Consider the following 27,465-nt stretch of genomic DNA (forward strand, 5'->3'; position numbering starts at 1 on the left):
TTACTTGGCTAGCCTCCGAGCCACATCTTTGTAGGCGATCTCCATCTCAGCATCAGCGGCGCAGGTGTTGGTGAACTCGTCGCGTGTGTAGGCATTCTTCAGATACCGCCACACCCCCGTCAAGTCGGAGGGAATGTCGTAGTTGCGGTACTTCTTAGCAACAACCTAGGGGAGAAGACAAAACTATTAATGCAATGAAGAGATGACAGAACTAGATTTATCTGGCTATAGGAAAACAAGAGTCAGAGAGAGAGAGGGTGTGTGTGTGTGTGTGTGTGTGTGTGTGTGTGTGTGTGTGTGTGTGTGTGTGTGTGTGTGTGTGTGTGTGTGTGTGTGTGTGTGTGTGTGTGTGTGTGTGTGTGTGTGTGTGTGTGTGTGTGTGTGTGTGTGTGTGTGTGTGTGTGTGTGTGTGTGTGTGTGTGTGTGTGTGTGTGTGTGTGTGTGTGTGTGAAAGAGAGAGAGAGAGAGCTGCCCGCTGCCCGGGAAACAGTTCATGAGCCAAGGCCGGGACATCGTGAACAGCAATATTTCTGAAATGCGAGTTATGACGAGCCAATTACATGGCTGTTACATTAAACTAAGATTTTGACCATTTTGGTAACTTTTACATGCTTAATTTTTGCAGATGTTAAAGGAACACTGGTTTTCAATGAGCTTTGTATCATTACAATATTGTGGACCAATGATGTCATTCATGCACATACATGACATCACCGGTCCACAGCTTAACTCAAATCAACTCTCAATAACTGTCAAACTAAATAAATGGCTGCAAAACTGTACATGACTATATATGACTGATTTTGTAATGATACAAAGCTGGTTGAAAATCGGCAGAGTGTTCCTTTAATATTTCTAGTGGGCTGAGAATCGTGTGTGCCCCCTTTGACTGTTGCCGGGTGTGGTGCATCAGGCACGTGACGTCATGCATATAGCAGTGAGAGCTGTGATTGGTCTACTTTTGTTTGGACAGATAGACAGACAGACACAGACAGACAGACAGACAGACAGACAGACACAGACAGACAGACAGACAGACAGACAGACACAGACACACAGCCAGACAGACACACACAGACAGACAGACAGACAGACAGACAGACAGACAGACAGACAGACAGACAGACACACACACACACACACACACACACACACACACACACACACACAGACAGACAGACAGACAGACAGACACACAGACACACACACAGACAGACAGACACAGACTGACAGACAGACAGACAGACAGACAGACAGACAGACAGACAGACAGACAGACAGACTGTCTGTGGCCACAGCTATAGAAATCCCCCCTCACATACAATACATTGACAGTTATATGTAGAGCCTATTATCTATCTGTGGAGGAGGAGAGAGCGGCAGCAATTCAGTTTTTCCACAGAAAAAGTGAGATAAAGTGAGAATAGAGAGAGATCAATGCTGTGGTGTTGCTGTACCTGGCTGTTAAAACCCCCCTCTAAAGAATACATCCTTTTCAGATGCCACCAACAATGGATCTGCAAAGATGCGACTAAGCTGTGGCTGCATTGCATTCTGGTCTATTGAGGCTACTGTCAGTGAAGGAGTTGGTCCCCCTGCCTCTTCTGTGATGTATGATTGCTGAATGTCAGTGGATAATGCTGAGTCTTTTACTCTTTGATTCTGAGGGCCTGACACTAAAACCACTCAAGCCTGACATTCAGGCTCCCATTGATGCTTTAAACAGTGACAGATGTTCTGCTATGTAGCTGCAGTATCTCAATGTGCTGCAGTATCTCAATGTTATGTCACGCTACCTATGTAGCTGCAGTATCTCAATGTTATGTCATGCTGCCTATGTAGCTGCAGTATCTCAATGTTATGTCACGCTACCTATGTAGCTGCTGTATCTCAATGTTATGTCACGCTACCTATGTAGCTGCAGTATCTCAATGTTATGTCACGCTACCTATGTAGCTGCTGTATCTCAATGTTATGTCACGCTACCTATGTAGCTGCAGTATCTCAATGTTATGTCACGCTACCTATGTAGCTGCAGTATCTCAATGTTATGTCATGCTACCTATGTAGCTGCAGTATCTCAATGTTATGTCACACTACCTATGTAGCTGCAGTATCTCAATGTTATGTCACGCTGCCTATGTAGCTGCAGTATCTCAATGTTATGTCACGCTACCTATGTAGCTGCTGTATCTCAATGTTATGTCACGCTACCTATGTAGCTGCAGTATCTCAATGTTATGTCACGCTACCTATGTAGCTGCAGTATCTCAATGTTATGTCACACTACCTATGTAGCTGCAGTATCTCAATGTTATGTCACGCTGCCTATGTAGCTGCAGTATCTCAATGTTATGTCACGCTACCTATGTAGCTGCTGTATCTCAATGTTATGTCACGCTACCTATGTAGCTGCAGTATCTCAATGTTATGTCACGCTACCTATGTAGCTGCAGTATCTCAATGTTATGTCACACTACCTATGTAGCTGCAGTATCTCAATGTTATGTCACGCTGCCTATGTAGCTGCAGTATCTCAATGTTATGTCACGCTACCTATGTAGCTGCAGTATCTCAATGTTATGTCACACTACCTATGTAGCTGCAGTATCTCAATGTTATGTCACGCTGCCTATGTAGCTGCAGTATCTCAATGTTATGTCACACTACCTATGTAGCTGCAGTATCTCAATGTTATGTCACACTACCTATGTAGCTGCAGTATCTCAATGTTATGTCACGCTGCCTATGTAGCTGCAGTATCTCAATGTTATGTCACACTACCTATGTAGCTGCAGTATCTCAATGTTATGTCACGCTACCTATGTAGCTGCAGTATCTCAATGTTATGTCACGCTGCCTATGTAGCTGCAGTATCTCAATGTTATGTCACGCTACCTATGTAGCTGCAGTATCTCAATGTTATGTCACGCTACCTATGTAGCTGCAGTATCTCAATGTTATGTCACGCTACCTATGTAGCTGCAGTATCTCAATGTTATGTCACGCTGCCTATGTAGCTGCAGTATCTCAATGTTATGTCACGCTACCTATGTAGCTGCAGTATCTCAATGTTATGTCACGCTGCCTATGTAGCTGCAGTATCTCAATGTGCTGCAGTATCTCAATGTTATGTCACGCTACCTATGTAGCTGCAGTATCTCAATGTTATGTCACGCTGCCTATGTAGCTGCAGTATCTCAATGTTATGTCACGCTGCCTATGTAGCTGCAGTATCTCAATGTTATGTCACGCTACCTATGTAGCTGCAGTATCTCAATGTTATGTCACGCTGCCTATGTAGCTGCAGTATCTCAATGTGCTGCAGTATCTCAATGTTATGTCACGCTGCCTATGTAGCTGCAGTATCTCAATGTTATGTCACGCTGCCTATGTAGCTGCAGGATCTCAATGTTATGTCATGCTGCCTATGTAGCTGCAGTATCTCAATGTTATGTCATGCTGCCTATGTAGCTGCAGGGCTCCCAAAATCGTGACTGACAGGCAGACAGACAGACCCCGCCAACCCACCTAGGCACCATCGTGCAACTGTGCTACATCACAGTTGCTCGAGTGACATCACTGATGACATCACAATTGCTCAAGTGACATCACTGATGACATCACAATCCAATTGTGACACACAGCGCTGCCCACAGCACACTTAGCCAATTTGAACTAAAGAATAACCCTTCCTGACCTTGACTATGTGCAGCTTAGGCAGAAGGTTGCAGTCTGCCAGAGTGAGCTCATCCCCATCCAGAAAGCGTCGGTTGGAGCCCTTCTCTTCCTCCATGCTGTCTGCATCGATCTCATCTGGCAAGGGGCTGTTCAGGTAGTCGTCCAGCTTCTTCAGGGCCTTGCTCAAACCTTTCTCTAGAGCTGAACGCACAAGACACAAACACATAGGACAGTAGGCACGGATACAGCATGAGTGTGGGATGCAAGCAACATCATCAAAACTCTGTGTTTGATGAATGAGACAGTGATGCTTCGAAGGCTTATGGAGTGTGCAGATTGTGTAGATCAGTGATTCTCAACCTTTTCCTAATTGAGTCCACATTAGGGCTACGGACTCCCTTTCAATAAGATTTTGTCTCTCGACAATATTTATTATTGCTAGATACAATTTTGTATGTAAGTATCTGTATTGTAAGTAGAGTGATAAGTGAAACTATGACCAAAAGAGTCAATCTTCTACATTCTCTAATTGTGTTAACTTTGTGGAAATGAAATATTGTTGTAAAGTTGAACAATTCATCAATTTGCTGGGGACCCCCTGGAACCCTCTCAAGGACCCTTGGTGGTCCCCGGACCCTATATTGGGAACCACTGGTGTAGACTCCTCAGTGTGTGGGGGAGCAAGGGGATTTTGCAGAGAGCTTCACTGAAGAGGTTCTGTTCTCGCTGGCATTTGAAAAGCTCACTAGGTGGCAGCAAAGCAACTCATAGGAGTCCGATCCTCATGTACTGGACTCTGCTACTACCTAGTGGAAGAACATCATAATGGCTGGCCTATTTGTTTGAGCTTGTTCTGTTGTGTGTGTGTGTGTGTGTGTGTGTGTGTGTGTGTGTGTGTGTGTGTGTGTGTGTGTGTGTGTGTGTCTGTGTGTGTGTGTGTGTGTGTGTGTGTGTGTGTGTATGTGTATGTGCGTGTGCGTGTGCGTGTGCGTGTGCGTGTGCGTGTGCGTGTGCGTGTGCGTGTGCGTGTGTGTGTACGTGTACGTGTGTTTGTGTGTGTGTGTGTGTGTGTGTGTGTGTGTGTGTGTGTGTTGTGCGTGTGCATGTGTGTCTATGCACACGAGCAATAAATAGGACTAAATGAGCAGCCCACCAGCGTTGGCGTCTGGTTTGGTGTTCTTGATGTAGGCTGAGAACCTGGCGAAGATGTCATTTCCAGCTGTGTTGGACTCCCTCTGCTTGGCGGACAGTTTGGGATACCTGAGGAGACGAGGGGACAGAGGCAGCAGACGCAGTCAGAGACGCAGATGGAGCCATCTGGAGAGCATTAACACCTGGGCGCTGGCGCTCTGCGCAGACTGAAAACATGTTCCACGCTCACACTGAGCCGGCTGCCCACCCTTGAAGCGTTCTCACACCGAGCGCCGCTTCTAATGCAAAAAACTTTACAGGCAATAAAATAAAGATTGACTTTGTGTAATATTCTGTGTGACTGCTCCGCTCGCTCGCCGCACACTGGCTGCAACTTTGTGGAGTGTCAGCAGCAGGAAAGCTGGGCGAAGCTGGCTTTGCTTTTTGTGCTCGAATTTCACAAAGCCTCCTGGCTGTTATTAGACAGTGGAGCATCTGTGATCTGATTTGTCTTCTGTTTTATTATTATCGTTTGTGTTGATCTAGTAGTGGTTCTCAAAGTGGGGTCCGGGGACCCCCCAGGGTTCCTTGAAGGGGTTCCAACTACAAAAAGGGGAATCATACTATGATTCCATCCATAAGTAACACAGTGACAGAATGTATGACTATTTTGGTCATGGATTTCATACACTTTCTGTAGGCTAATAAAACATCTAAAAGCAAAACATCTTATCAGATGGGGGACCCTGGATCAAAATGTTATCAAATGGGGGTCCATGCTCTAATTTGTGTCACTTTAGGGGTCCTTGATGTGAAAAGGTTTGAGAACCACTGGTCTAGTTTGCTGCCCTCAAGAGGGCATTCTCATTCACAGAACATTTACAACAGCCATCAATGACAAACCAGCGGCAGTTTGACAATCATTACTCGGGGAGCAGTGTCAACAGAGGACTGTGCAACAGTCTGTTGTGTCTGTTGTGTCTGTTGTGTTGACTGTGTCAACAGAGGACTGTGCGCGTGGTCACTTCTGCACGTGTCATATTGTAGAATGAGTGTTTTCCCGGTGACTTACTTTGGAGGACACAGCATTTCTTCAAGGAACTCTTCGATCTTGTTGATATCAGTCTTGACCTCTCCGTTGAAGGTCAGGAAGGGAGGATGCGTCCCCGGAGCGAGGTTATGCAGATCTGCTGGCTTCCTGCAAAAGAAATAAGGAAAGCCATGTTTTATGAGAGAAGCTATGCATTGTGTAGCTGACGTGTGTGTGTGTGTGTGTGTGTGTGTGTGTGTGTGTGTGTGTGTGTGTGCGCGTGCGTGCGTGCGTGTGTGTGTGTGTGTGTGTGTTGCGCCTTACCTCTTGAGGTCAACCGTGGTGACGTTGAACACCACTCCTTTAAGCCAGAGGATCATGAAGAGGCGCTGAGAGAAGGGACAATTGCCGATGCTCTCTCCATCGCTGCCAGCCTGCACAGAAACACAGCAGAACACAAGTCAGAGCCCAGGAGGGGGCAGTCTCACTCGTTCGCATTGAGGCCAACACAGAAGTGGCAAAAACAATGGCCACTTGAGAGGCTGGCTCCAAAAGGGAATCATTCACCCCCATGTTAAAATGTCCGACTTTACAGTAGAAATAAACATGTTCACAACCTGGTTTAAAAAAATGGTTTTGGCCTCTATAGCTTTCACCTTTCATGGCAACTGTATGGGGGGGTGCATTTTGATCTGGCTAACCCGTTTAAAACTCTAAACGGTTTAGAGTAAAATAGACGATTAAAAAACACTATGTTTTGGGCGTGATTGACAAGTCGGGTGTCCAGTGATCATGCAGCTGACCGATCAAATAGCAGGTGGCGCTGCCACTCTGCTTTATGATGTGGCCACAAAATATGTCACTTTTGGGTAAAAACAAAAACAAGATGGCAGTGGCCAAAATGCCAAACCCGAGCCTTAACCTTAACCAACATGGGTGATGTTACACTCACTACCCCACAGCCCATCTGAGCATACTGGTTTTAGTTGCATGCATATTAATCCCCATAGGAGACATTACTGGCCTCCACATGGGGTCAGAGCCCAGGTTCAGCTACAGAGCAGCACCTGGGGGAACCAGGTCACAGAGGGCTTGAACCCGAGCGCTGGGGTTGAAGGACGCTCTCCCCACTCGCTAAGCTAAGCCATCTTGACAGACGATGGCTGTCATGAAAGTCAAATCTGTGACCGTCTGGCCGTGAGGTCGTCTCTCTGACAACCTGGCGATCACGCCACTTTCAATGAAATACGCGCTTTATATACCTGTTATCTGTGACCTTTATTTGACTAAGGTCGATCGGGGAAGAGCCTGGTCCTGCGGTGTGTAAAAGTAAACACTTGCGCAGGCACACACACATTTAAAATCCCCATTACAAATCTATGATAAGGACAGAGTCAAAACCAAAACTAGAACTCACTGTGGATCTGCCCATACATTCTACCCTAGTAGTAATATTCAATTTTAAACTACAGTAGGCCTAAATAATGTCCATATGCATATTTATTCTCTAAATTCTATGCCCAAGATAGTCTAGCTGGCCCAATATCATGTAACATTCTACTTCCTTATGTGCTGCTTTATTTCCTATGTATTGTTTACCCGCTTATTCTATCATATTCAATGTGACATCAACTGTTTTTACTGTTCTTTTACATTTCTTTTGTACTTTGCACTTTCTTTTAACTATACCTTAACTTGAACTTGAACATGGTTTTGAAAGGATCCCATGAATGGTTTTAGAATTGTCTCCCCCTACATAGAGCACTGTGTGATCCTTCAGCTGAAAAGACACAACACCACAATTGGACTTAGGAGGTTTTCATGCGAGCGCTATTGAAAGAATCTGTTGCTTTGGGTGGTGTAGCTGTACATGAGGTGAGATCGTGTGTCTGCGTGTATGGATATGAAGTAGAGAACTGAACAGTGACACCTGATCCAGTAGCCCAGCTGAATTATACATAGTGATTCCATTACCTGGTTCACTGGCCACTAGGACACAGAGTGCAGGGTCAGTCAGAGCAGGCTAATGCAGGACAGGTCCACAGCAAGCCAGCAGGTGCATTGACCACTCGGTCAGCGGGTACAGCAGAGATTTTACTTGTCAGGTCAGATGCTCCTCCACATGGGAGACATTGAGGATTTGGTCAATAAGTTCTCTTTTAACCAAGCAGCAATTTGATTTTTCTGTGTTGCAGGATTTCACACTGCGGCAGTGCTTCTGACACGGTGCAAAGCTAAAGCATACAATTCACAAACCATACAAACGCCACTCCTTTAAAGGATGAGTTCACCCAAAAATGAAAACATTATGAATGAACGAATTAATGAATGAATGAAAATGTATTTCGAACGTTAAAAAAAAGGAAATATACATGTACACATATATACATATAATAAAATAAAATAAGAATTAAAAACAGACAAAAAAATTATAAAAATCAAATGGTGTGTTGTGTCTGAAAAGGAGTGGGAGGAAGCAGATGCTTGTCTAGTCCTACCCCTATTATCATTATCTCCTCAACCCACTCAAGAGTTTCACAGCAAAACACAGTTGCAGAATTCTCCTAAACAATAGAGAGGCAAAGTGGAACGTCACTTCCTGCTTCAGCACTGTACCAGAGATTTTCATCCGCCATTTATTTTCCCATAGACATTTCGTAAAAATGCTTGTAAAAATAGTTTTACTTGTTCAAACCAAACGGTACAGATATATTTAGAAACAGGAAAGACCGCATAACATTTCACTGGGACCAAAATGTAAAAATTTACGGGTTTAAAGAACATATTTTTTTTTTATTTCTTTCAATGTTTTTTGTTTCGGACCCCGCGGACCACCTGACAAAGTGCCACGGACCCCCATTTGAGAACCACTGGAATCTTCTTGTAACCTTTGTTCACGTTCATGTTACGATGTTGGTGTGTAGTGATCGAATACCCCGAGACACGAGTATATTGAGAAAATCATAACCAATCCGTGACACAGGACTAATGTTTTCAGATGGTAAACAAAATCCTTGAAGTACAATTGAATTGTATGTGATTTTCTTTTATAACCCATGCGAGAAGCCCCTGGCCCGCAGGCATTTTCACATGATCTAATCTGTCCCTCATTCAAAAAGGTTTGGACACCCCTGACCTATTTCCAAGTTGGAAACCCTCATTAATGTCTTGCTTGCACCTGTGTTGCCTTTTAGACACAAAATGGATGAAGTGGGTGTGAAGTGAAAAAGGCGGATACAATAATATGTTTAACATGTCAGAGATGGGAAGTAACTAAGTACAAATACTTTGTTACTGTACTTAAGTAGGATTTTCAGGTATCTGTACTTTACTGTAATTTACTTTTTACTTTTACTCCCTACATTTTAACAGAAATATCTGTACTTTCTACTCCTTACATTTTAAAAACAGGCTAGTTGCTTTATTTTTAATGCACGACAGATGATGTAACGTAGTTTGTCTGTCTCTCTTTTTTTATGGTCCCCCCCTGATTTTTTATCCCATTTTTAATTTATTATTTATCCTGGTTGCTGCTCCACCCTCTGCCACTCTGGGGGGAGCCGAGGCTGACTCCATGCTTCCTCCGAGACATGGGCAGTAGCCAGCCGCTTCTTTTCACCTGACAGGGGAAGTTCACCGGTAGGACATGGAACGTGGAAGTATCACGCTATTCCAACGAGTTCCCCTCCCTCCGAACAGGCGCCCCTAACGACCAGAGGAGGCACCACTTCAGCGACCAGGATATTGCATGTTTTGGTGTGGGGTTCCTATATGACGGAGGCCCCCAGGGGGCATGGGAAGAACATGCAGGCTCCACACAGAAGGGCCCTTTTGACGACCCCACCCGGGCGGTGGGCGCTCGAGGACATGCGGACGGGCACGCACTCCTTCGGCGCTCACGGCGTCCCAGGTGGGAATCGAACCCAGGGCCTTCTGGCTGTGAGGCGACGGCTCTACCACTGAGCCACCATGCCCCCCCATCTGTCTCTCTCTCTTGTACGCACATCCAAACAGAGTCTAATTAAGGCGTGGCCGATGATGTCACAAATAAATCACTGATGATGTCACAGATGATGTCATCAGTGATGTCACTCAAGCAATTGCGATGTCATCAGTGATGTAATTTGAGTGACCGATCTGAAGGAATGGCTGTACGATGTCACCTGGGCAGGAAACCTAGACAAACTGAGGAGCCTGCTGCAGGAAGACCGCTTCAGAAGGCGGATCAATGAGCGGTGTTTTTATAGGGGACCCCTCTGGGGCGTGCAGCCTGGCGGGGTCATGCTGCCTGTGTGGACTACCTGATCACACAGGGAGCACAGGTAGACCTAGCTGACAAGGCTACTTGGCTGCCCGGCAGGGAAGGCTGGAGATACTGCAGGAACTCATCAGGTGCCATGCTGCTGTTCCTGTTGACATAGACACCGATCACACTCTCGAGAAGTCTCCTCTCTACATCAGCACCGCATGCCACCACCTGGACTGCTTCCGCCTGCTGCTTCAGGCTGCTGGCGTGCTGACCCGTGACGTGGCTTCTCTCCTGCTGGAGATGGTGCTGTATCACAGGTGCAACACAGCCTTCGTCCAGCTGCTCCTGGACCACAGCAGGCACAGCTGGAGGAGAAGGCAGATCCCGACGCTCTCAGGGACTTTCTGGAGGCCAAGAGATGTCCTCGCAGTCTGGCCCACGTGTGTCGGATCAGGATCCGCCAAGTGCTGGGCACACATCGGCTGAACCAAGTCCAGTCCCTACCACTAACACAAGTGACGAGGGACTTCGTGCTCCACCAAAACTGACTTTCAGTCTATTTATTTTCATTTCTTAGATTTAGTTCTTCAGTGACTGTTTCAAACAAATCCAGGAGCAGAGATTAAATACCATCAACATACACCACCTGTAGCCAATCCTACTACTATAATTGGAGAGCGATAATTGGAGTGTGTCCGTGTGTCCTCGGCTCATCATCTCAGTTTCCATCATAGAATTGAGTGCACGCAGCGCGCAGAAATTCTGTTTATCTTAATATGACACAAGGTTCAGTTAGCTTTGCACAGAAACAGCCGGGAGAAATACTTTTTACTTTTACTAGATTAAACAAGTTGAATCAGTACTTCTACTTTTACCGTCTTTATTTAGACAAGTACCTGTACTTCTACTTAAGTAAAGATGTGTGTACTTTTCCCATCTCTGCATGTCATTTATCCTGTATGCAAAGGTCTTGAGATAGCTAATATCACAAATACCATTCCATGTGTTTTACTTTCCTGCAGTGCCAGCAGTCATGACATAAGAATAGGTGTCACATTTTCAAAAATGGTGGATCATATTTTGGAATATGTAACCACCAGTCCACACAGCTCCTAGCAAACACCAGAAAACAGAGATGTCAGTCTAAAAGTAGCTGAGCCAACTGTATGTACTGTATGCCAGCCATTGACAGCTAGTTGTGCAGTGCGGCCTGTGAAGCTTCTATCTGTGCATTGTTGTGGCCAGGCTCAAAGGCACGGGGGTAACACAATACACTGCCACTGATAATAGCCAATCAAGATCTAGAACATGGAGGACAAAGGCTGTCACACACAAATGGGCCCGCAGGCAATGGAAAGTAAGTGCATGCAGCCCCTGATGAGTGGATCCACAGGACGTAATATCCCTCCTCGACTTCAACACCCATTACCAGACCTGTGGTCACGACTTCAACACCCATTACCAGACCTGTGGTCACGACTTCAACACCCATTACCAGACCTGTGGTCAAAATGTATTAAACTTCAATGACCTTACATTGGTGTCCTTGATGTACGTTAATGACCTCAACAGTAAAATATTAGCAAGGCAGGATAAATCAATAATTCCTCATATCTTTGTTTTTTTTTTATTCTGAATTGATATTAAAGCCATGTTTGGGCTTGTACAATGGTGCATTGATCCAATATAAAATGATATATCAGGGCTCTGAGGATGCTTTAAGGATAAATGTGTTGCATATTATCCAACTCAATTAAGTTTTTTTTCTTCCAAATGAAGAATTTTAATTTAGCGTACAAATTGAGCTGTATGTTTGGCCATCCTTTATTATTATATAAAAGGGATTAAGTGGGTTCTGCAATTTTGGTCACGTTTTGCTGGTCAGGTTTTGTGGTCAACGTTTTTGGTTACACTCGAGCAATTGTGATGTCACTGATGATGTCACTATGACATCATCGTGACGTCACTGATGATGTCAGACATTGTGACATCATCAGTGATGTCACAATTGCCCGAGTGTAACCAAAAACCACAATTGCTCGAGTGACACATCACTGATGATGTCATAGGTGATGTGTCACTGATGATGTCATAGACAATGATGTCACAATGTCTATGACATCATCACTGATGATGTCACAATGTCTATGACATCATCAGTGACATCACAATTGCAAGCTACAGGGCCAGCTCGGCGAGCTGCAAAGCCTAGGAATCGAGCGTGCATAGCTTGCCAGATTCCTAGTGTACTGAATATTTTTCAGTTAGCTAGAAAAATGCACAACTCCTTATTGAATCTAATGACAGAGCAGGTTCACAGCAGGCCATCAGAGAATGTCATGTCATCACCTTTGTCATTACAGGTCAATTCATTGCGATTATCAGGCAGGGAAGATCTGTGAATACCTGAGAACCTCTGAACTTCTAATCCCATCAGAAATGGCAAAGATAGTGAACTTCCAGCTACCCAGAAAAATATTCTAAGCAAAATTACCTATATTTTTTACAGGCATGCCTCTCTACTGATATGAAAACTGTGGGAGGCAATTTTCACTCCTACTTTCCTGAGTTTTGCTGCTCAGGACGGGCTTATGACTCAATCGTGAGTTTTGAGACTCAGCATTTTGAACCAATTTAGTTACTGATTTTCAGTTCGTTTATAGCCCCTTACCACACAAGCATGTTTCAAAGGGCTTACTTAGCATCATCACAGTAAATTACATCATAGGTTACATACCTGTACATCATATACATACTACACATTTTACATTATGATACTACACTAACACCATGTTTTTTGGACTGTTGGAGGAAACGCGCGCAAACACAAGGAGAACATGCAAACTCCACACCAGTCAGTGCTCCACACAGAATGGACTGGGGTGGAGATTCGAACCCACAACCTTCTTGCTGTGAGGCGACAGTGTTAACCTCCGAGCCACTGTGCCCATGAGGCCTCTCTCCATGCTGACACACATGCTCACCTACAACATGTGAGCCACTTCCCTCCTTCAGTCGAATAAGAGCTGAGATTCAACCCTGCAGTCCAGCGAGTGTTGAACATTATTAACCTACAAAATATTCAACTGTGTCAAGATATCTTGAATAAATTGTTCGGTGGAAAAATCCAACGCTATGTGGGGGCTAGGGGGTAATAAAGGGGGCGCAGCAGCCAGGCAGGATGCTTCTAGGTCACTTCTCAGATGGCAGCATGGTGAAATAACCTAATATGAGGGTTGCAGCTACTAAACCCCAGTCTATATATATATCTACGTCTCCAGCTCTATATACTCAACACACTTCACATAGAGCCGCAACCAAACACAAATGTGTCATTTAACAACTCTCACCAAATATTGCACATAACACGTATGGTGTTGATGTTTGTGTCTATGAGCTTTATGTAAACAGGAACACAGACACATGGTGTTGATGTTTGTGTCTATGAGCTATATGTAAACAGGAACACAGACACATAGCCCGTGTTACATTTGCCAAAGCGTATCCATCGTTACAGTATTCTGCTGAATAGGAATAACAGAAGCATGCGCTGTAACAACACAGAGAGAGGCTGTAAATGGCCTCGAGGGTGATGCAAACACACTGTGTGGACGTCAGTGAACTTTCGGCTCCTTTGAGACTGAGGATAGCTAGGAGCAGATTGGCTGAATTGCACCCTGCTCGCCGGCTAATTGGGTCAGCAGCATCGAGGCAGCACGCGCACCGTGCGATTTTGCACCTGCTTCCCCCTCACCTCACCTGCCTGCAGGTACATTCATCTGCCTCTAACGTCTCTCGGGGGGACCTCGAGAGTGTCCACTGAGGAGAGGAACAAAACAACACTGCGGCATGTAGTCAGTCGGTGGCACTTCAAAACCGCTGCTTTTAGCATTTTTGCTCCATTCCAGATGATGAGCAGGGAGCATCAACAGATCAGAGGCAAATGAAAGTTGGATATATTTGGAATATTTGAATAGAAAATAAAAGAGAGGCTGGTTTAACCCATTGATACCTGATGCAGCATTTGCGTGTATATCCCTCATTTGTGTGTGTATCCCTTTAAGACCGCGAACCGTAACGCGGTTCGCGGTCTTAAAGGGATACACACACAAATGCTGCATCAGGTATCAATGGGTTAATGGGATCTGAGAGGAGAGGGTTCAAAGCAAACTCAAGAAAACCTCCATATTTCTATTACTTCAGTTACCAGTTAGTACAAATTGGTATTTATTCCGCAATATCCCACGATGCACTGTACAGTAACATCAAATCTAAAAATAGCCCCAATTACATGATGCAGTCCTTGATGTATAATAAAAAAAAAAGGTTTGCCAAGTGGTAATCTACAGTATTGGATGAAGTCACATGGTGCTACAGCGCTGGCCCGAATCCTGCACGCTTCCTACTATCAGCAAGCAGCTACAGTATCACTGTCACAACAATCCTGGGTCAACTTGGAGCACAACGTAGCACTGTAACTCTACCTCCTCTATTGGGTTACACAGGCTGAGCGGTACTGATGCACACACTGAAAACTCTGCTGATGTACCTCCTGTATCCGCTAGCAAAACTCAAATTCCATAAGCCTTATGCTGTCTCTATCTTACCTTGACAAAGAGTTCGATATCAGGGTCTCTGTCACTGGACATGGTGCCTGGCTCTGGTCGTCACCTTGTCGCTTAGTTAAGTCAATAATACGTCACTTGAAAGACTACCGTCCTTTGCTCAGCCTTGGAGGTCTACATCCTCCAGAGAGAAGAGGAGAAACCCTGATAGCTTCTCTGGATTGCTCTTCTATCTTGGTTCCTTATGTCCTCAGCTTTTGGTCCCTGAAGGGTCGTTTTGTCTCCTGACTCTCCCTGTAGTTTTTTTGTTTTGTTTTTTGTTTTGTTTGTCCTTGTTTGCCTCCTGTAGCTGAAGCTGAGAGTGAGTCCAGGTGGCAGGTGGACCAGGTGAGCAGTAAGGGTTAAAGCCCTGTGCTCTGATTTAGCCTGGGCTACAGATGGGGAGCAGAGCTGGCTCTCACTGACACAAAGTGGAAAACAGGTGTCAGTCTATACCAGGGGGTGGAGCCCTCTCCCTCTCTGCTCCACTAACCACAACCACCACCAGCAGCACTGTCCCTCTGCTCTCACCTGTCCCATCTCTTTCCCTCTACAGTACATCCCTCTTTTTTCCAAATGTGCATTATGTCCCCACACTCCTCTATTTCTGATTATTTTCTCTTATCATCTTTGCTTCCTAGTGTGAGTCTAAGCTGAAGACGTATGTCTGATCACATCACCAACCAATGCATAATGATCATTGTTGTGGAGCAATCCCATATCATCCTAAAAATGCCTACAGTTCCACTTTGAGTTTGTGCAGCAGTCTATCTGTCAGTGTTTGTGTGCAGCAACATTCATATTTAATGTGTGCTCACATGCGTCTGGATAAGGCATGTTTTATTTGATCACCAGTAGGAGGCCTAGAGAAGATTCCTGTGTGAATTATTGATGCTTGGCTTTGGTTTTAACACAGGAATTGGCTTTCGTTTTTGGAGACGGCCTTACTGTATATAGGGCAACTCAGCTAAAGCGTGTGTGACTGTGAACATTGTCATCTGCAGCATAACTAGTGCGCACGGTGAGGAGATTAGGCATTGCACCAAGTATTAACAGGGACAGGCCAGATAGTTCACATCCAAAAATTCCCAAATTTGTTGAGAAAATATTGTTTCAAACTGTCAACAACATCTAGATGGAAGTTGCCCATATAATGCATTCACAATAGATTCAGTTCAGCACATCTGAGGGGGCTAGAGCTCATTTAAAAGGCTTCTAATTATAGAACAGCCCCCTCTCCTGGCAGGCATACCAACATGCAGAACAAACCAATTGCTGGGTCTTTGTGCAGGAACAAGATCATGGCAATTAAGATGTTGGGTTGCACTGTGTGTCTCTACTGTTTACAGTTGAATAGTTTATGAATCTGAGTTTGTTTGGTGTATATTCACAGCTGCTCTAGAGTCAAGTCAAGTTTATTTTTCTATAGCCCTTAATTACAGTTACACAGTCTCAAAAGGCTTCATAGAACTCACATTGTGAAAACAATAAAAGATAACTGAGCCTGCTTCAACTTTCTAATGCCAGAGGTCTCTACAATTGTGATTCCAAAACCAAAGCTACCATTATATTAATCTTATAATATGAATACAAAAGTGTCTGTCTGTGTGTGAGTGAGCAGAATTGTGTTCGGCCACAGCTATGCTATTTTACATGTAAAGAGCACCCCTGCAGGTGACCTAGGCGGATTTTTGAATTTGGTAATTAGGGCCTACTAAATGGGCAAAAATGGCTCAAGACAGTTTCAGTAACATGGAGAGCTCCAGAGTAGAGGAGCCCACAGGTGCCCCAGAGTGGAGGAGCCCACGTGTGAGCGGAGTTGTAATCAGCCATTGAAGAGGACTATGAAAACCCTCTGGGGGGGGGGGGGAGAGGCTGCATGCCAACTCTGTGAGCAAAGCCTGACTAAAATGGCCAGTCACACAGGGACGGGCATTCTGTTAGTAAACAGAAAAAACAAAATGAGCCCAAATGACTTTGAGTGAATCTCTCAGGATGTTGGTTCTCTTCATATTCCATATTCCCAACATCATCCACAGCTGCAGACTGGAGGCGGCGCTAAGTTTAGTCGAGGTGAACATCAGATCATAGCTTTGGGTTTTTCCCCTCTCCTCTTGAGACACGAGGAAGCTCAAATCACTGACTTGTTTGGCTAATAATTCACCCGTGCATCAAACAGTAACATACGTTCTCTATCTTTCCTGAGCCAAGGCGGAGGGAGTCTTTTTGAACCTTCCTCTCGTAAATACACACACACACTTCCTACATGTGACAAATAGTTTTGTCAAGTTATAAAGACACTGGTGTGTGTGTGCTGAAGCTTTGTCACAAGGACAACCATCAGTATATCATTGAGGATATGATGTAGGATATGATACTTTACATAAATCATACATGAAGTTGAATAAGTAAATAAATAAATAAATAAATAAATAGATAAATAAATAAATAAATAAATAAAAAATATGAATAAAAGGTTAATACAAGAGATACACAGGTAATTTATATAGAAAACAGAGATACAACTCAAAACAGATAGAATTGACCACATGAGTAAATATTATTCTAACATACCGTAACTCACACAATGCGCATTTTAACATCTTAGTTATCTGTGTCATGTCAGTGTGTGTGAGGCACTGGCAATTCTAACCGGAGTTCCACGGGACAGCAGTTGAAAATTAGCCATCTGGCACATTTACAGTAATGTTCATTCATGTGCATTGTCCCTCAAATAGAATTAAAAAAAAATGGCAAAATGAGATTTCCATGTCAAATGGTTCTTTGTGGTATTTGTGGAAGGCAGTAACAACACTAATGGAAGCCTATTCAGTGTGCCAGCTGCCACAGACAGCAGGCCAGGTGCCACGCAAGCTTTTAGCATGAACGGATGCACTATGAATAATCTCCTCCCTACTTTTATAGTTCAGCGCAATTTGGTTTATGGCATTTGGTGAACATAAAGCTGTTGGGAAATCCACCCCACCCACAGGTTGGAATCACTCAGATAGGGAGGCCAGATAGAGGGCGGATCGCTATGTGGGGAAGGGGGCAAGTATTCTGTCACTCACTGCCATCATGGATGTCGGCCCACATGTTTATCATCATTGTAATATGACGTAAGACTATCCAGATATCATATCTCTGTGTTAAGGCTTAGTCCAACACCTGTGCTGTTGTTGTCTGGGTAGAAATCAGCAACAAAGAAAGCTATATTGCAAAGTAAAAGAGTAAAGTATCTGTCAGAATGAATAGGATATATAATAAAAGCCTCATTAACTCTATTTTCTCTCAATTTCCGTTCGGTGAGAGTCATAAAAGTGGATCATTAACATGCTTAATGTGCTTATTATTATGCAATAGTCATGAACTGAATCTCCTCCTGCCACAGCTAAAGAACCTAACATTTAACATTTTAAGAACCCATCATCCAGGTCAGACTCAAATAGGACTATAGCAATTATTTTGCTCTGTGTTGATTGCATGTACACGTACGTGACAGGGACTGGGGTTTTGGGTAACAAGTACTCCAAGGTATTCTTTTTCTCTCTCCTTTTTTTTAGTAGATTGTAAGCTTTCAAATGATGCGTCATACATTGAAATCTGAAAATATTTGAAGGAGATAATGCCTATTTGAATGTTGGTAGCCTTAAAAGCAACATCGCCATGAAGGTTCCAGGTTCAAGATGTTTGGTAGGTGAACAAGCTTGGTTTGCTCACAAATGTCATGGTTGCCTAACGTTACTTGTTACTCCTTTCAGAACAGACTGTCACATATTTTTATATGGTTATGGTCTTTCCTGATACAAACAAATCTAAAAAATACGTGGCATGGCAGTTCCAACATTTGGCATAATCTAGATATATAATAGCTATTATCTATTTATACAAAGACTTTGGTGTGCTGATACAGAACTCCTTGAATCCAACTCACTGACTCACTCTCCGTGCGTTGATCAAATCAGCAAAGTGACCCCTGCGTGTACTGATAGTACACATTACTGCGTGTACTGATAGTACACATTACAAAGCTGCTGTATTGGAAAAGCTGCAAAACACACAGAGGGATTTGCTCAGGCATGGAGTTCAGCCCTGGTTTCTATGGCCGTACAGTAAACCAGTTAATTATTACATCAGACTGCCTCGCTATTAAAGTCAAACACAAAGGCTTTCCGACTGACAGATAGAGATCGTGGCTTTGCTCAGATGCTTATTGTGATGTCTTGGCTCAGTTAATGTTCACGGTTCATTTTCAATCAAACGTCACGTCATTCAACTCCAACAGTAGGCTACGTAAGTTCTTGTAGGTTGCTTTCATAATATACAGTATAGCCACAAATACACGACATTGTATGACCTCTGAGCCTAATATAGTGATTGGATCCTGATGATGTTTTAGGCACACATTTCTACAAATACAGACAGATGTACATGTAACATGTGTTATTATCTTTATTTATTTTATCTTCTTATGTTTTATCAATTGTATCTCTATCTTTTAAATAGTTTAGTAGTAGTTTAATAGTTTAAATAGTGGTGTATGTATTTCTGTCTGTTTTTTATATAGATATTTATTTAGGTACATCACGATACACACCGTACGTACATACATAAATACATACATACAAGTGTGTCAGCACAAAGTCCCTATGTCAATTTTGTATTAATATATTTTATATTAAACAATAATGAGACATATAAATAATATAAACAATTTAAATAAACACATGCAATTGTGATGTTATCAGTGATGTATCCATGGGAGATAATCAGGTAAAGGTTTCCATATTATGTTATTGAAAATCTGTTCGTTACCCTTAGATCTAGCACTCTCGTCTCTCCATTGGCAAGATCTTAAAAATTCCCCGATACCACTGAGTGACTGTTGGAGGCTTATCCATGATGCAATTAAAAATAATACATTTTCTAGGCAAGACTAACGAATTTATGAAGAAGCGTAACATTAGAAGAGTTCAGGAACATGGACCGGTCTGGAAGGTTGAGCAGAAATAAACCTGGTTTCTTTTCAATCCTGCATTTGAAAATGCTATTTTACTCTTTGGAGATCATTGACAAAAAAATACATAGTGGAAGACTGCCAAAAACAAAGTACCAATGTGTTTGATCCTTACATTTTGAACATAGTGATGATCTTGAAGAATCAAACTTATTGAGAAGATATGAGTTCGATTTTGTCTGCGCAAAATGTTGTACTGATTCTCCTCAAGTCTATTGCAGCAAAATGTATTGCTACAAGAAAGAATGCTCACAGACCAGTCTGCCACCTCATACTCAGATTCCAGGTCCCCCTCTTTTTGTCTGTTTTATGTAAAGCACATGCTTATTTGCCTTATGGATGAAATGCTATATATTGTCTTTTACTTAGACTCAGTCAAGACTGAAGTTAACCCAAGTTGTGCTCCACTAAAAGTATAGTACTGTATATACACAATTTAATATGCAAGAGTGGAATTGTTCTGGGCCTTGGAAGTAATTTCATCATCAACAACTTTGTCCTCACTTGACCGGAATTGAAAGGGGGGAGATGAGGAGAAAACAGAAATGCCAATGACCTCCAGAGCAGATTTCACTAACATGTTCAGCAGCCTCTGGGTGGAGCAGGTGGGGCTCAAACCCGTGTTGTAGCACACAGGATCCTGGGTGCCAGACATGGCAGCAGAGGCTCAGAGATTTGATAGAGGAAGCAATGAGACTGAAAGCTTTCCATTCAGCAGGTTAAAGGATGTGAGCCAAGTGCACCGCCTGAAGAAAGCTTCCAGCAAACCGGATGTGTTGCTGAGGTTGTATTTGATTAGCACTAATGGAAGTGAATAGCCATAATAGCACAATAATAATAATAATATAATTTTAAATGCATTTGCATCGTATTGTATTGCCGACTGTCAGTATCTCTTACCTTGACAAAAAGAGAGATGTCCGGCTGATCGGGGTCTGCCGGAGCAGCGCTGCTCTCGTCTAGAGTGACGTTCTCCAGCGTCTTGAGGCTGTAGTCGACGCTCTCCTCGGGCTCGGAGGACGACGTTTCTGGGCGAGTGTACGCCATGAGCATCCCATCCTCTCCCAGCTGGATGGGGAGGTCGTCGCACGGGTCTCCGGGGGAAGCGGAGGACGCCGAGGAGGCCGAGGAGCGTCTGGAGCCGCCATTGACCTCCACCGCTGTTGCAGCCACCTCCTCCGCCTCCGGCTGCCCCTCTTCCACCTTCACCCCCTCGGCTTTCTCCTCTTCGCTGTCGCTGGATGACGATGACGAGGACGACTTGCGGCTGCGTTTGTCCTCGTCCTTGTTCTCGTCTCCGTCTCTGGTGTCCATGTAGGCCGGTGAGGTCCGCTCTGGCCCCGCAGAGGCGTGGACCTGCACCTCGCTGTACAGCGGCTCCCCCGCCTCCGCTGCGGGGCTCTCGTACGTGGGGCTGTCGGCTCCCGCCCGGGGCTTCTCGTACACGTTCCCCTCATCTATTTTCTCATAGATGTTCTCCATGTTTGCTGGGTTTGTCCGAGTGGAGCTGGCAGACCTGGGAGAAGTTGGAGGAGTGACACACAGGCTACCTGGCTGCCTCTGACTGACTGACTGACTGACTGAGCGCCTGGGCAAATTCCAGTGATAACTCGTAAGAGACCTTTGATCCTGCAAGTTAACAGGTGATGTATGCAAAGGCTGCAGCCTGAGCCTTGAAGGGCATTTTGCTAGTGAGCAGATTTCCTTACAGCCAGGCCTATCTTATATGCAGTGAATGGATAGATAACGTCTTTATCTATTGTATTTTGTATCTTGCTAACATAATACAATCAGAGGCAATGTAAAGCCATGAATAGAAGTTTAAAAAATGCCCCCAACCCCCCTCACACACACACACACACACACACACACACACACACACACACACAGTAAAGCCCAACAAAAAACACCATCCCTTCAGTCTCGCACAAGTCCCTTTTATTTGAGAACAGACTGAGTAATTGCATCAACATGGCAAAGATAGTTAATTTGTAAATTATAAGTAAATATCCATATTCCAAATCCAGAGTAACAACGGAGATAAACCAGACCTAATATCTATTTTTCAATGCGTTTCGAAATTAACGATTTAAATATATTCTGGATATATTTTATTTCTCTTTCAATACATCAGGGGGGAAATTAGCAGACAACACTTCTCATTCATCAAACATAAGATAATTAGCAGAAAATTAGCAATTTTCATATAAATGCTCTGAATTTATTAATTTTAAATTTTGTACAAAGTCTTTCACAGTGGCGTCTGTCATTTTTTGGGCACAGGTAGGCTATTAGTTTATGCGTCTAAAAGCCTAAGGACAAAATCCAACCAATTTTTCTTAAAAGATGTTTAAAAAATATTAGAATAATTAAGACTGACAGAATTGGGTTCTGCTTCGCTTTTGATGATTATGCTAATTTAAAAGCTTTTTGGCAAGAGGCACCTAACTTTTTTATTTTTTATTTTAAATAGCATCTACGAACAAGGAGTGCAAAAGATACATGACCTAAAAAAGCATCCAACTACTGCCCCTTTCTTTCTGTTTCATTTCTATCCTTTAGTGCAAATCAGGGGAACAGTTCTTGCAAGTCACGCCGAAAACGTCTTCTCAACCAAGCCACAAAGAAACCCTTATAATCCCTAAGACAAAATACTGACCAATAGCAAATTGCACTTCACATTTCACCAACAAATAGCCAATGGTTATGACAGTCAACATATGAACAGGGGGGGGGGGGGGCAATGCACAGTCATCTATACAGAAATAGGCCACCCCCAAAACACAAAGATCTACAAAACATAATAAATAGACTAATTGACACACAAACAATTGCACAACTCGGAGAGATGTTCTCCATGAAGTTAAAAGGCAAATGGTAACTCACTACTGAAGAGCAAGCTAGTATAACGTGATTGGCTGGTGGAATTAACTACACACAAGCAGCAGCCTGGCACATTAAAGTGAGTCTCACATCATCTTCCTGGAATATCTGCTTAGTGGTACCATTCAAAGAAATAGCACTGTCTCAGCCAAGCCACTGACAAGTCTCCTGACACTGACTGACAGTAGTGCAGTTTGAATACTTGTCGTCATTTTTCAGGTTAGTCGCGCACATAATTCACAGCAACCCCGCGGTTCAGTGCTCAGAACAAACGGTGGCAAAAACACGACAACTTACTATACGACATGACAAAGCCGCTTTTGCGTGGATTTTGAAAATGTCAAATAAAGACAATTTACTGCCGACCATTCCAGTGTTACTGTCAGGTAGTAATGTTATACAAGCCGTGGTTTTTTTCCCCACACTAAGGTTCATAACCGCCACAGGGTAACATTCAGCTCTGTGCTTTGAAATGTGAACTAATTGTGTGAGGATGAGAAATGAGATGAGATGAAAATTTTCGGGTGAAAAACCACAATCAAAGCAAAGCCACTACAAAGCCCATGTAAAGGTTTAGAATCTGGATTAAGCCTGCACCAGAAGCAAACCCCAGGCACCTCTCCGTCACCCGTCAAGTCGAGCGAGCCAGTGTTAAATACTGCAGCCGTTCCTCTAGAAACACAATGAGGCGGTTACAAACCACTGTTGTAATCCCTCTGATCTCCACACAATGAGAAGAACAGCCACTGGCATTTTAGCGGGGGTAAGGGAAAGGGTTTTGGGGGCTGCTTCTGGACAGAGCAGACCACCTTGGGGAGTGATACCTCCTCTTTTTTTTTGACGTCTTACTTTCCTTTTCCTCACCTACAGGTGCAGGCCCTCTTGCAGCAGGGGCTGTGACATCTCCCTGCTTCGGAGAGGTAGCGGGGGCAGCTGTTTGAGTGTCACTTGTCTGATGTACACCACCAGAAAGCCCAGCACCATCAGCACGCCCAGCAGGGAGCCCACGGCGGGGGCGTAGGAGTACCCCTTGGCCCTGGCTGGGACCACGGGTGCGGGCGGGGGAGAGGGCTCCGGGGACAGCAGGTCCCGGACGTTGGAGAGGGAGCCGTTGTTTGGGAGCGGGGGGATGGAGAGGATGTGGCACATGAGCGGGTAGAGGTCGACGGAACGCATGGCGGTCTTGACGTAGTTCTGCCGAAAGGCTGGTCCGCGGGCCACGAACACAGGGTGCATGCTGGGTAAGGAGTTGTTGTAGCCATGGTTTCCCACTGTAGAGAAAGGACAACAAATGTGATTTCTATAAGGCTGTGCAAGGGTTTGATGTGGGGCCTACTGGTGGGCCGCCAAATAATTTGCAAAACATTACAATCTTCATTCAAAAAGTATATTATCATTATTATGTATGAGAATGCATTTCTCCATTATTGAATGATACCTTATTGAATTTGTAATAATTTGTTATAAGGCTATTGCCTATTGCAGACAGCCCCTCACTTTTAGTTTCTGATTTCTGTGTGGTGCTGATGGACAGCTCATTTTATCGTTCAAATCAAAAGTGCTGAGAACACGTTATTTGGCCTCCGTACGGTTGGTTTCTAGGCCGTGAGTCGGAAAAGATGGGGAACCGCTGATCTATAGATATTACCCCTACAATTAATTCAGCAGCAGAGGCGCCCTCTTCCCATCCCAAAAACACATAGACTCACTCCACTGCAAAATATGATTATTAATCATAATAATAATAATAATAATAATAATAATAAATCTGGCTTTGTTGTAAATTACAGCACATACTGTATGTCATGAGCTAGTTTCGGTTCATACTGACTTGAAATACTTCATAATATCATGCAAAGCTATTAATAGAGCAGAGGACAGCTGGTGATATAAACGACTCTTTGCAAACTGAAAAAAAAAAAAAAAAAAAAATCCTGTTTGATGTGTGCAGCCACAAACTGGAATGGCGCCTGTTTGAAAAGTGGGATGGGGTCTCTCAACGCGACTAGAAGGTTCCTGGTCTTCTACGTACTCATGAAGGGGCCGGTCCTGTTCTGCATGATGGTCCAGCCCTCCTGCGCCTCGATGAGGATGGGCATGATCCTGCCGTTGTGTCTGTAATGGAAGTGCTCGGGAATGTCCGCCTTCTTGTACACCGCCATGTGAGGGTGTGCATCCACCAACTTACTATACACCTCCTCAAACCTCCCTGCAAAACACCAACCACATGTCTCAACAGATTTCATACAAAGATGCTACACGACAGATATGTTGCAAGCATAATAAGGAATTCAGAATCTTAGCAATTCTACAATATACGTAAAGGAAATTTCAATACACTTGACGGTAGAACAAATCTTAAATAGTTCACTGCATTAGGAGAAGCCAGGCCAACCATAATGTATACAGACCTTTATTAGGTCAAGATAGTGAACACTTGATGGTGGGTTAAAGTTGTCTGTTTTTGTAGCCTAATGTAATTAGAATTTGACAATAGCAAAATGTAACAAAATAAGAGAAAATCGTTTACTTGGCTTACTTTGCTTCATTACAACAAGCCATTGTTTACAAAATGTTGTTATCTAAACAGGCTACATCGTAACTCCAGAAATGACAGTGTTGAAACAGAAAACATTAACCGGGTTTATGGACAACAATGAATGTGAACGATGGCCAAAGAGGATACCTTCTTTTGGCAGAATTCCCACCACTGGACTCTTATCCACCCAGGTGTACAGCGCTCGGCTCACATACTGATCCAGTTCGATGATCTTCTCTTTGGAAAGCTGGGTCATTCCGTGGTCACTGGTGACAATCAGGTTGACCTTGTCGTACAGCCGTGCCTTCATCAGCTCATTCCTGAGGAAGCCGAGCTTCTCGTCGATAGTGACGATCACGACGTCCATGAGGGAGCTCTCGGGTCCCAGGTTGTGCCCGCTCTCGTCCGGCTCCTCCCAGTACAGAACCCCCAAATCCACCGCTTCTTCCTCGGGCGCCGAGAACCATTCGATGATCTGCTGCACGCGGGTTTCAAAGGGGATTGAGGCGTTGTACGGGAGATACTTGGTGGGGTACGTCCCGTGGATCTCCACGTCAGAGCCCGGCCACATCGCAGCGCCGCTCCGCCCGCCCGCTCTCTGATTGGTCACCCAGAGAGGCACCGCCTCCTCCCACCACACCGGATCATACATGGTGTCCGTCTCCATGGAGAAGGAGCGGTTCAGCAGGGGGTCGTACATCTCGTTGGCCACGATGCCGTGTGTCTCGGCGTACAGCCCCGTCACCAGGCTGTAGTGGTTGGGGAAGGTTTTGGTGATGTACGCGTTCTCCACCTTCTCCACCCTCACCCCCTCGTCCATCAGGGCGTGGAAGTTAGGCGTCGGGACCCGGTCGACGTAGTCCCAGCGGAAGCCGTCGAAGGACACCAGCAGCACCTTGGGCTGGTCCCGTACACCGTGGCCCCTGGGCCCGTGTTGGGCCAAGCGCTGGAGGGTGACCAGAGGCAGGAGCAGGGCCCACAGGCAGACCAGTGGACAGCAGCCTCCTCTGAGTAGGCAGCAAAGCATCGTGTCGTCGTGGTGACAGGACCTGCGAACACAAAACAACAACAGAGGAAGGACTCCGTTACTAGGCCAAGCTGCTGTAACCCCAGTTATAGGGACACATTTCGCTCATATTTTTCAACACAGTAGCTGACTAGCTGAAAAGGGGACAGACATAGCCTACACGAATACAGTGGGTTATACTGCACACAGTAGGCTAACAGTAGGCACTTTAACACATGAATGCAGGTGCATCCAAGACATTACAGGTCAGAGGAGGGTAATGATGTAATTATTGCAAATTTGGCAGATTGGGATGGCGAATGCATCGCAACAACACAGCGACTTCTTCTTCCGCTGCAGTAACAGCTAACGGCTCAGTTTGTGACTAGGCTATAACGTGATGTGGCTAAATTTGTTTCAATGTAGCAAGCTATGCTAAGCTACAATACCCCAGCTCTGCCCTGCAACAATGAGACAATCACAAATAGGACTGTGTCGATTTCAAAGGAGTGCATTAGTTGAAGCGACACAAGGCCCGGAGCCGCTTGATCGATGCATATAGTTTGAAAAAAGGCAAAACGGTGTGCTGTCAGCGGGAGAGCTTACCTTGTTATCTGCGTCTGCACGGTCCTTCCTGGCTCTGCACAGCAAGATAAACAGCCGGCCTCGTCTCGCTCTGCTAGAAGGAAGTCCCGCCTATATTAAACGTTTCAGTGTTTTTTCCCCTCTTTCTGTCTATTTATTTACAGAGATAACGTGAGACCCAGACCAGACATTTTAAAGACAACAGATATTGCTGAATATTTCTTCCGAGTGCATGCTTCACCAGAGGGTGCATGATCCATGATCTCAGTGCGATCGACCAGTGCAAACAGGTCCCAATGACGTAATGTGGGATGAGGATGGATGGGGGAGGAAGGGGGGCTGACGCTGGGGGGAGGCGTGTTGTTGGTTATAAATAGAAATCTTGTGCCAGACTGCCAGTCAGTCAGTTAAGGTTAATTTCGCTTGCCTTCTGCTATTTGCTTTTTTCAAGGACGGAAACAAACATTGGTAAGCTATTATAGGCTATTAAGGATGTAAAGAAAAAATACTTGCACTTAAATTAATGAAACTTGAAACATAACCGCTCTAATCGCATTAGCAAGCAACGCTATTCCATAATGAGACAGATCATACAGCAATGCAACAGCCGTCCTACAACGGCAATAAAAGAAACGTCCACAAGGTGTCAGTCAAGTCCTGTCTAAAAGAATCCTGAGACTTGCTTTCAGTTCCTCCTTCACATCCTGTCAGCAGCAATTAGCATGACAGTCTGCTAACCT

At 44.4% G+C, this 27,465-nt stretch overlaps 1 protein-coding gene across 1 annotated transcript; it reads right to left on the minus strand.

Annotated features, from left to right (window-relative positions):
• Positions 1–26,933, minus strand: enpp5 (ectonucleotide pyrophosphatase/phosphodiesterase 5; the record flags this gene model as incomplete). Its single annotated transcript, XM_083642959.1, has 10 exons — positions 26,747–26,933; positions 25,282–26,183; positions 24,628–24,804; positions 23,464–23,866; positions 20,613–21,228; positions 6,167–6,276; positions 5,885–6,010; positions 4,835–4,941; positions 3,701–3,882; positions 1–165 (listed from the first exon to the last, which is right to left on the minus strand). The coding sequence occupies exons 2-10, from the start codon at positions 26,159–26,161 to the stop codon at positions 1–3; spliced, it is 2,766 nt and encodes a 921-aa protein (XP_083499085.1). The 5' UTR covers positions 26,162–26,183; positions 26,747–26,933.
• Positions 26,934–27,465: the final 532 nt, after the last annotated feature.

This window comes from Poromitra crassiceps (genome assembly GCF_964638095.1).
Source record: "Poromitra crassiceps genome assembly, chromosome: 9".
NCBI classification, from domain to species: domain Eukaryota; kingdom Metazoa; phylum Chordata; class Actinopteri; order Beryciformes; family Melamphaidae; genus Poromitra; species Poromitra crassiceps.